Consider the following 11062-nt stretch of genomic DNA (forward strand, 5'->3'; position numbering starts at 1 on the left):
CTTCACAGAAATTCAGCTTGTTGGGACTTTATGTAACTTCACCCTCATTTTTTGGTCTAAATTGACCGGACTATAGTTCATGTATAACATACGTATAATCTAGCTTACTAAAAAAATAATACTATTAAATTCAAATTCTGAAAGATTTAAAGTGGATATTGAATGTGGAGTTGTTTCATTAAAATAATCAATTTGTTTGAAATTTTGTATTAAAAAGGGTACACGGTATTTAATATACACAAAATGCTGGTGGTTCGTCTGATTGTAATCGATCACCATCGCCCGTCCGCATCGTAAGGGAAAAGGAAAGGATTGACGACTGGAAAGAAGGAATGGAATGGGACGGGTAAGGAAACGAAAACGGGCCTCTGGCTCCCCCACTCACCGTACGAAACACAGCCGCTTATCTGTAGGGGTTTGGTACTTCCCCGGTGGGAGCTGGCGCAATTCGTGCCGAAGCGTACTCGACTCCCACATAATTGAACATAGCTCACCGGACAGGCGGCAGGGTGTGCAAGGGCTCTAGTCAGTCGTTCTTGTCGCTGCCGCGGCTCTCGGTGGACTGCATGCGCTGGTAGTTGGGCGGGCCGCGGCCGATGCTGGCCGTGCCGGGGGTCTGCTCCCCGCGCCCGCGGTACCCGTCCAGCCGGGTGGCGAGGTTCGACTTGCCGCGGAGGAAACTAGAAAAGTTATTATATTTATTAATTTATTTATATAGAATTTCTCACAAATAATACAGATAACGATTTTAAAGCTATCTTAGCATACATGGAAATTACATTATAAGCTACAAGCCAAGTTTGTTAAAAAAAAATTAAGAATTATTAATATACACCAGTTTGGTGTGTTACATTAATAAAAACAGTGAAATAACAGGTTGGTACAAGGAAGTACAAATAGAAATGTCACCAAAAAAAAATGTATCCATGTAGTACCTGATTTTTTTAATGTTTTTATCGTCGGCAATGGAATTGGATTGAAGCCTGATGATAAGCGCTACCACTGCCCATGAACATTTAGAGAGGCGAGACATTGCTGACTTTAAATTGAAAGGGATTAAGAAAGGATCGAGGAGAGGAATATAGAATAGGACTGGGAAGGGAAAGCTATATAACATATCATAGGCCCGTATCCTTTTCCTTCCTCAATAAATGGGCTATCTAACACTAAAATAATTTTTCAAAATGGCCAGTATTTCCTGAGATTAGTGTGTTCATACAAATAACAAACTCTTCAGCTTTATATTAGTTTAGATACCTTTCCAGTTTCTCCACACACGCGTCCTGATAGTCGTGTATCCAGCGGACGCCGTTGAAGTGGCAGACGGCGCGCATGTCCTCCGGCAGCTCCTCCGGCTCGGGCCACTCGAAGTTGTCGATTATCGGCACTATGTTGCACTGCGATTGTAACGCTGCCACTATCTCCTGGAAATTTTGAATTTTATTAGTATTGTATGCTTATTATTATAATAGAAAAAAATATTAATGAAGGTTATTAAAGGAAATTTTACTATAAAAAAGAGCTTTATATAAGGTCACCTGATCGAATATCAAGAGGATTTAAGGCTATTTAAGAAAAAATAACATATTAATAACGTATTTGGGTATACCAATAAAGTTTAACACTATATATCACTACAAAATTGTGCTTTTCATTAATTTTTCAGCAATTATACCTGCTTATTTTTATAATTATATATATGAAAACGTTAGAAACTCACCCGATGCACCCAATCCTTCTGTTCATTATCATGCTTACACCTGTCCAAGGCGTTAGGGGTCAGCACCAGAAGGAAATGCTTCGCCTGTTTAATACTTTGCAATAGGTTATTGTCAAATTTGCCAGCCTCCAGTCTCTCCACATCTATGAATACTGTGAACCCTCTAACTTGGAGATGGACTTTTAATAGGCTGGCTAATTGGGAACCATTGGATCTTCGGTAACTAACAAACACGTCCAAATTCTTTTCTAAATTTTCTTCTCCTTTTATTGGAAGTCTGCTTTCATATGCTGAAATGTAAAAATAATGGTATAGAGGACTTTTATGAAATTTGCAATATTAACCGTATCTAACACTGCATAAGTTCGCGTGAAAAGCGAGGGGGATAAAGAAATATTAAGGTACTATTTTGGTGAAGAAGATACAACTATATCTATAACGTTTCTCTTTGAACTCTTGAATTTTTGAAGAATGCTTAGATATTTTGTGATGACTAGAAGTAATAAGAAAGCACAAAATAATATAAAACTTTTTCACACAAGACAGCGTAAGTTGGACAATATGTATTAAATTCAAACACAAAACTGCACTGTTCAAAACTTAGTTCATGAGTATCGTCTTTTAAAGCTATACGTAAGATAAGTAAAGTAGCATACTAAAATGAGATTCTATGAAAAAATGTTTAAGAACTCACCTCTAATAGCGTTTAAAATCCTTAATCTATGTATACTGTTGAGAATATGGCACTCCTTCTCCAACTGTTCGTCGCTCAAGCCGCGGATGGACTCCTTGTCGACGCCCGCGTTTAACATGGAGTACGTGTATATTGTGTACTCCACGCCGATGCCTTGCAGGAACTCGTTGAGGTTGCCCGTGTCCCGCGAACTGTAGTCAGCCATTTTCTTCAGCTGCTGCAGTTCCCTCGTGAATCTGGGAATTTAGGTGGGAATAAAAATGTGGGAAGTCATCAGGTTTGTGTATTGTCCATCTTGGAATATAATCAATTTTGGCTTGTAATAATTTTCTACAAAATGGTCCAAAACGTCTGTGACGTCACTGGGATTGTACCATTTCAAATCTTATATGGGATCAAATGACAACAATTCTCCATTGAATACAAAAATAATTAATGTATGCATAATAATAAGATGAGAACACATGGTGCTATTGAGTAACAAAGCCAATGAAAAAAGAATCAATCGAATTGAGAACCTTCGACAGTAGAGCAGTGATTCTCAACCAACTGTTCCGCGGCACTTTATATGTTAATATTATTAAATTATATCATTTAAAACAAAAATATTTTAATTAATCCCTTAATAAACGTATAGTTATTATTGTAGTATATATTAGTTTATTTCGCATATTTCAAATTTTTTGTCATAAACTATTTATGGAGTGTGTTGTAAATAATTTTTATCTTTTTCTTTGTGTGCCGCCAAATTTTGAAATCGTTAAATATGTGCCGCAACAATTAAAGGTTGAGAATCACTGCAGTAGAGCAACGTATAAGTTTACCTTTATCGAAATATTAAATTTATTACACGAATATACGTTTTTAGCTCTTTTAGGTAGTACTATTTTTTTGGTAAATTAGCTTAGCATAAAAATCATTATGTACCTCTTCCGCTTGATTCCATTATGCAAACCGATGTCTTCTTTAAGATTCTCTTCTGTAATTTGCAATAATAAATCTCCGTCTACCCTGCTTTCGTAGAAATTCGTTGCATATTCTGAAAAGCCAATTTGCTTCACCCATTCTCGTACATCTTCTATGGACCAGAGGGGTACCTGTTGCGACAGCTTGTGAGGCACTTCTTCCCCGATAAGCCTTAATGCTTGCGCAGCGTATTTGGATGCGACAGCGTTAGGACAGCTGGCTACTTTCTTCAATGACTCTATTGCACCTATTTCCCTAAATATCTCAGTGTTTCCCTGCTGCTTCTTAATCCCCGCCTCCATACAAAAGTGGAAGGCAGCCAGATTTCTCGCTTCCTCTCTTTTCGAACTCAATACTGGAACTAGCCTTTGCAACCAGTTCTTACTCTGACCGTGCGCATGAGCTAGGTTTGAACGTGCGAATTCAGAAGGATTGTGTGTAGTTACGAATGGCTCTACTAAATCCAATGTACCGGATTTCAGCACAGCTGCTTCTATTTCCTTATTAGCGACCAAAACAGCGATAGCAAGACAAGCGTAGTATTTAATATTGTCGTCGTTATGGAAGGCTAGAGGAAACAACCACATGGGAACTTTCCTTTTGATCATAGCTTCCTGGTTTTCCGCTCCACCGTATAGGGACAAGTTAGCAAGGGCAGTGGCACAGTGACGTAGTGTTTCTATATCGTTCTTTCTACACTCAAATAGAACTGCGTCTAAGCCTCCTAATTTGATGACGTCACTACACGTGCCTTCGCTATGTTTGAACAAGTGTTCCAATATTCCAGTTCCTATTCTCGAATGATCTGCATGTGCATGTTTCGTACAGACACAGGCCACATTGACAACTTTCTCTAGACCATTTTCAACGACGTGCGCTCGGTTTTCGGTTGTAAGGCATTGTTCTAGAAGTTTTGCCGAAGAGAACTGTAGATCAGGGTTATTTGATTCTAAACAGTTTTCCATAAGAATGTCGAGGCCACCAGAAGTGCGTAAAGTGTTGCATAATGAATACCCTAACTCGTGTCCATACGTAGGGACCGCCCACGCTCTTCTTAACATTTCATTTAATTTGTTAAAATGTACACAGGCGTTTTTCATGTCCATTTGATTATTTTTTATCGCCGTTATAAATGCATTCATTCGATGTGAATACTTTTGTATTGCTAAATCAACATCTTTTTCGTTAGAGTTAGCATTTAATTTGTCCAAGTCTTCGAATGTTAAATTTGAAAGATCTTCATCGCCTGGTTTGATTGTTCCGTTTAGCAGTTGACTCATCTGAAACACAAACATGGAGTAAAGAACACTGTTTTGAACATTCGCACCTACGTCACACGATACCTTTATGATTAACGTGTACGCGTATGAGTACTTATTCTTTTGTTTTATGCAATTTTTACATTATAATATTGAATAATTTATATCGAAAACTTACCTGAGACGATAGTAAAGTAGATTTAGTTGTGAGATTTTTGCTAGAAATGGTCATATTTGAATGTGATGAGTGCTCTTTATGACTGAACATGCCACTTGATGTGACAGTTTGTCGGGCCTGTGACGATGCCATGGCTTTTTTCTCAGCGCTGAAGGCTTCGGTTTGGAGCCTCGAACTAGAAGCGGACATATTGTTCGCTTCTTGCGCTGTAACCTCACCAGCTTGCAGCGATCGCTTCTCCTGAAATGAAAGATATCGATAAATAACAATTTCCTATCAATGAACGTTAACGTCAATAAAATTTGAATGCGTAAAGCGAGTGTTTCGTAGTAAATAACAGTCTCTCTAAAAATATTCTGGTTTTCTATGAGGCTGTTAAAAAGCACTTCAACATCGAATAGACTGCGTGTCATGGCCCGGTTTCTTGTATGAGTCTCCATTGGAAGTAGGCCAATCGCGTGATAGTCGATGATAATTTTAAAGTTTGTATACAGACGTCACATATTAAGAAGGTTGAAAGGGAGATATATCGCAAAATTCTTATTTTCCGCAGAACCCCTCACCGAAGGATGCAGCGGCCTCGGCGGAAAGCGCGACAGGACGCCGCGATGTACCGGCCACGGGGCAGAACCCCCACCCGACATTCCGCGTCTAAAATTAAGCCGACTATTCGTGTACAGAAGCGCGCATGCGCATTAATTAACTTCCGCGTGTGCTTGCGCGCGCGACGGTCAAACGCCGACTGAGACAAGCATGGTGTAGTTTACGATAAGCGACCGGAGATAAATGAGCTCACCGCCCCTGGTGATCCTCCTCGACGCCACATCCTCACCGTCCACGCTACGATTCTCGAAGCCATCGTAAAATCGTATGACGTAGTTGTTATAAATTTGATCGAGCATTATAAATCCAATGTTATCAAGACAAGACGCTCATGGGTACTGACTGCTGAGCGTAACTGGCACGAAACGTCGGCAGGGTATCGATCGAGCCGGCCACCCGGGGTCGCGTCCTTCGGCGCGCCTTACTGGCTCCACCGAATAAATTGTCGATAGCGCGATTTGCAGACCGATTTAATGAAGCACAATGTTTACCCCAGCGGTTTACATAGAAGTTGTAGTATAATGGAATACTTAATGAATTACTTATTAAATATGTCAAACGTATATGTAATTATATTTTAATCAACCCTCAATCCATACTAATAGTCCGTATGCAGTTCGGGGGCTAGAAAGAGACGCAGGTTACTTTTTATCGCGCTCAAAGATCTTAATATTCCACTGCGAATTACCTTTGACTACACTGTTGAAATTAGTTGAATATATGTTATACTCACTTGAAGATAGGCGGCGTTTTGTTCAGCTGTTAATCCCTCAGCCTGCAAGAGCCTGTGAGAGGCTCCAGCGGCGCTGTGTTCTGCATATTGCATGTCCCCGTGCTGCAACCGCCTCGTTCTGGAACTATTTGCTGCTGATTTTGATGCACTAAACCCGTCCGTGACTACGCGGGTGGAACTCGCAGAAGTCATACGGGCTGCACTATATTTCAATTCGTTTGCTGCATTTGAGCCTATAGCTACAGTCGTTGGCGCCAAGAGACACTGTTTATCAGGCGGTGGGGTATCTGATTCTGGGAAGGTAACGAGAGGACCATCACCGGCGAGATCGGTCATGTCCCCAATGTCGCTGATATCGCCCATTTCACTGAGATCACGTATATCAGGTATGTGCCTCTGGTTCATATCGTCTTGATCCACAATGTTCTCCATCGAGCTACGCAATCTGTAAAGGTGGCGATAGTTAAGGTTTGACGCTCCAAATAGTTATTTTCCGCGTAAAATAACGAACGCGTCTATTGTTTGTCGATGAAACTACGAACTAAAAGCAAGGAAACGTATTGGCTGAGAATTGGCTAAGGGCCAATGGGAACTCAGGTGGGATAGCAGTTTCGTTATCTATAACGATCATTAACAAAACAAATTTTGAACAGTAGTAAAACATAAAGCGAGTATTTATAACTACGAGTAACGTTTATATCACCTTTGTCCAAAATTTAAAGCCGCAGTGTTGCTTAGGGTTTTCATTTCGGATATGGAACTCTTCAATTCAGTCAAATCTGATTTAATAGAGCTAGCCCGTTGGGACGAACTCTGCACGCGTTGGCTTGAAGCAGCACTGCTAGAAGTCGCACTAGACACCATCTGGAAAAGATTAGTATATTTTCAGATTATTATTCTGCGTCATGAACTGTTTCGTAGTATGGCCGTAGATGAGAGGTTATAAAAATTATTGAACCTTGAACCATTAAAATAAATTCCACGGGTCAACAAGATATTAACCTTTGTATTGATAGACCAGCAAATCGAATACGTATGAATGTAATGTAGCCTTAATTCACTCTGTTCGTATTATATTTTTAACAAACTTTTAAAGCCTAGTCGATGACACAATAATTGTAAAACACTAGACGTCTTAAATCTGATAATACACTTCGTACACAGTCATTATCTAGACAAGCACTGAGTTCAGTGCCAATGCTATAGAGGATTTTCTTCGAGCGAGCGTCATATGTGTTGGCGTACTTACGGGATAAATAAGATATGGTTGGGTCATTATATAAATAGATGACATGTTTAAAAATAAACTGATGATTTGTATAAAACTAAAGTAAAAATAGGAATGATATATTTATGGAAATATAATTTCAGTATTCCAATTGTATCGCACTTTAATATCGTGTTTAAAAATACACTGTAGTTGGTATATAATGTATAGTGTATTTTGGCATTGGCTACGCATTGATTTTGGGGAACAAGGGTGAGTCATTGTGTGTAGGCGGGATGCATCGAGTCTTATAACCTTTGTGTATCGAAAGACTATAAGGTTGTATTTGGGCCAGTGGAAAATTCTTTCAAATTGTGACTAATTTATACCTCTTGTTTTTTTAATATAAATTTATTTTACTTGAGGAATCTAACCTAAACTGTTCAATGTTTCAATCATCGCCAAATTAGTAACTAATACCTACTAATACGTTTGACGGAATGAATGAAGAGGAATATCTATTTTAACTATTGACCGAACATTCTTAGTGGTAAATAACCATTTAAATTCTTTTAGCGTACTAAGGAAACGTTGTTGTGTTACGACATAAGTAGAACACCAGATATCCCTAATGTCTATCCAATGTTACGCCATAATAGAGCGGCTGCATTTGGCTCTGTGCCAGCAGTTATCATGCACTCACGTTGCGGCTCCCTCCATATTTAAGTTGATAAATTGGTGAAACGGGATCGTAAACAATTTATCTTATAAGTTATAAATTTTAAACACATTATTTAGCGTTATAAAACTAAGATTTGTAAAATTACCAGTGCTGATAGAATACATGTTATTAAATGTTATCATATTTAACTATGTTGTAAAAACCCACGCCTCAAACAAAAAGTAAACAATGTCTATGCTGTTACATAAAACGTGATACACATACAAAAATCGATCGATATTAAAATTTAAGTAGGATTTTTGTCGAGTGTGTTATATTATATATATATATTAAATACAGTACTTAATAAACTTCTCATTTACACAACAATATTACGACATGTATAATTAATTATTAAATAAGTTCCCGTAGTCTAATAAAGGATAAAATCTTTCATCTTTATATCGGTGAGAGACAATTTGAACATTAAAGCTATAAAATTAATTTCTCTTTCGATTACATTTCTGCTAATTAAAACATACAATAGTTAAATAATAACGCGTCTTTGCACTCGGTCACGGAGTAGGTACTTGTTTTATTTATTTTTTCCGCAACCCGCGCTTGCTGATTTCAAAATAAACCGCCCATTTTATGAACAGACCGAGGCCAGTACAGGAATAGCTTACAGTAAACTATATTTAATATTATTTCAAAGAAAACGAAATTTGTTTTTAGGCATTGCACGAACTTATCTATTTTTGACCTTTTATGCCTGCCGTAATATAAAATGAATGAACCACCTCTATCGCTTTACTCTTTTCATTCTGCTATCACAACATTAGTTTCAGTAAACTGTTATGTGTTGCTACACACCACACAATACGGTCAAATAAAAGACAATGGAAAATACATTAATATAATATATTCCTATATTATTTACAATGAACCGAACCTTTATCTTCAGCGTATAATAATTCTAAATGTGGTATTTTAAACGTCTCATGTTATTAAAACACCCACGCGCACGTTAAGGCACATTTGCTATTCAAACAATTATTATTCAATAGTGTAACGACGCAAATTGTACACCATAAATATATATTTTTGAAAGATCATTAACTAGTTTGCGCCCGCGTTTTGCTCCTTAGATAAGAACCGGTTGAATTGGTTGCTTAATGAGAATGTTTTGGAAACATACACAGTGATCGCCTTGGTTATGTTAATGTATAATAATGGATTAGATAAAACAATATAGTCAGTAGCCACTTTAAATATAATACCATTTCACGAATAAAATCTTATCATTAAGACTTGACAATTAAAAAAATCTAATTGAATGAGTTTTCTTTTAAACAACCCTTACGAGATGAAAAAGTAGGTTAAAAATAATCTTGCAAGATAATATAAAATTAAAACTGTAATCTATTCTGCTTTTCTTAACAAAAATATGGAGTAGGTATAGACGACTATATTACTTATAGAAATCTTTAATGACTAAATGCTTTAATACTTAGAGTATTAGAATACTCGCGTAAAATCAAACACAAGAAAACACTATATTACTGTCACTTGTTCTATTATTGATCTAATACAGGCTTATAATTTATTAATTCTTTAAATAATAAAGCAACTGATTGATTGATCGTATTTGATTGTTCGTGTGCCGTTCACATTGGCATCGATAGATGTTCATTTTCTAACCAAGAAATAGATTTAGAGTCAGAAATTGTCCTAAGTCATTTAATTTATATTTTACATTAGTTGCTCTTTTTGGCTACTCTAAGAAATCTCCAGGGGACTCCATTCGGGGATAAATAGTGTATAAAACTTAGGAATCATAATATAAATATCATTATCATTAATAATTTTTATAGATAAACAACGTACCTGTTGTTTTGAGGAACTGGAAACCTGAGTATTCAGAGTTTGGTTCTGCCTGGAGACAAGGCTGGTCTTCTTCAAGTTCTCCATGACGGAAGCCAGGTCCTTGGTGCTGCCGTTGTGTTTCAACGTGTTGTTGCCATCCAAACCGAATTCTGGTATCTGTGAGAAAAAGGGAACATCTAATTATTAGGTAGATAGTTTGCTTTAAGTTAGTATTAAACAAAGCAAAGCATTAATTAGTTGGATCAGTATGAACATGTAATTTTTAGTACACATAAATACCGTAAGTAATTTATTTACACGTTCTTCTTTACGTATTGACATATTGATAAAACTTAAAAAAAAGTTTATATAAATTTGAATAGATACAGCCAATAAGTACGTAGTCCGACAAAAACGAGTTAAAAATACCAACTATAACGTTTTTTAACCTTCAAGGGTAACATAAATTTTATAATTTTACATGGCGGAAATTGCTTCACACCCGCATTAATTCATGGAATCCATTTATCAAGTGGCGAACCCTAAAATGTATTGCGTAGTTCACAAAAACATATTCTTAGACAAAGAAATGAAATTACAACAATTTTTACCACCGATTATAGTGTTTGCTTAAAATTGATATCTACAATAAACACAACCTAGATATTTTGATAGGATAGGTATCGTCTTTATTGCTTTTCCGAGAAGTATTTGAAATTCAGCACAAGGACAATACATTATTGCACTAAGTGAAACAGTTGAACAGGGTCAAAGGAACTATTAAGAATGTAACGTTATAGTTTTCTGTGACTCATCGGAGGGTCCGACTTTCAATCAGAACAACGATTCACGCGTATAGGTGCAACACGCATATTGATGATGCCTTCACCTCAGGCGTGATCAAGTTACCACATAAATTCTGTAGTGTTAGGTCTACAAAATACATCAATCAATGTCCGTGAAGGGCTTTCGATCAATTTCTCGTATTGTTACTAGACACGAATTACGCCATCGCAACTTGTCAAGTGATTTCGTGAACATTGAGAGATATAAATTGAGTTGAGGTCTTTTTATCATCGTTAGTATTATGTTACAGCGCGCAATCGTTTAGATAATGTAATATGTTAATTGGCGTTACGAAGAATCCGTTGAAGACTTGGATGACGCGCAATGAC

General features: G+C 37.1%; 1 protein-coding gene across 5 annotated transcripts in view; it reads right to left on the minus strand.

Annotated features, from left to right (window-relative positions):
- The window catches only part of LOC119834792 (NAD(+) hydrolase sarm1-like), a 44927-nt gene that overhangs the window by 1051 nt on the left and 32814 nt on the right, over positions 1 to 11062 (minus strand). For all 5 annotated transcript variants that reach the window (XM_038359292.1, XM_038359294.1, XM_038359293.1 and 2 more), the window contains 9 exons: positions 9909 to 10064; positions 6857 to 7017; positions 6154 to 6598; positions 4818 to 5057; positions 3342 to 4660; positions 2415 to 2650; positions 1721 to 2010; positions 1258 to 1424; positions 495 to 680 (listed from right to left, as the gene is read on the minus strand). In XM_038359292.1, the coding sequence (XP_038215220.1) occupies positions 527 to 680; positions 1258 to 1424; positions 1721 to 2010; positions 2415 to 2650; positions 3342 to 4660; positions 4818 to 5057; positions 6154 to 6598; positions 6857 to 7017; positions 9909 to 10064 (3168 nt within the window). In that variant the 3' untranslated portion in view covers positions 495 to 526. The remainder of the gene's footprint in view (positions 1 to 494; positions 681 to 1257; positions 1425 to 1720; positions 2011 to 2414; positions 2651 to 3341; positions 4661 to 4817; positions 5058 to 6153; positions 6599 to 6856; positions 7018 to 9908; positions 10065 to 11062) is intronic.

This window comes from Zerene cesonia, chromosome 20 (genome assembly GCF_012273895.1).
Source record: "Zerene cesonia ecotype Mississippi chromosome 20, Zerene_cesonia_1.1, whole genome shotgun sequence".
NCBI classification, from domain to species: domain Eukaryota; kingdom Metazoa; phylum Arthropoda; class Insecta; order Lepidoptera; family Pieridae; genus Zerene; species Zerene cesonia.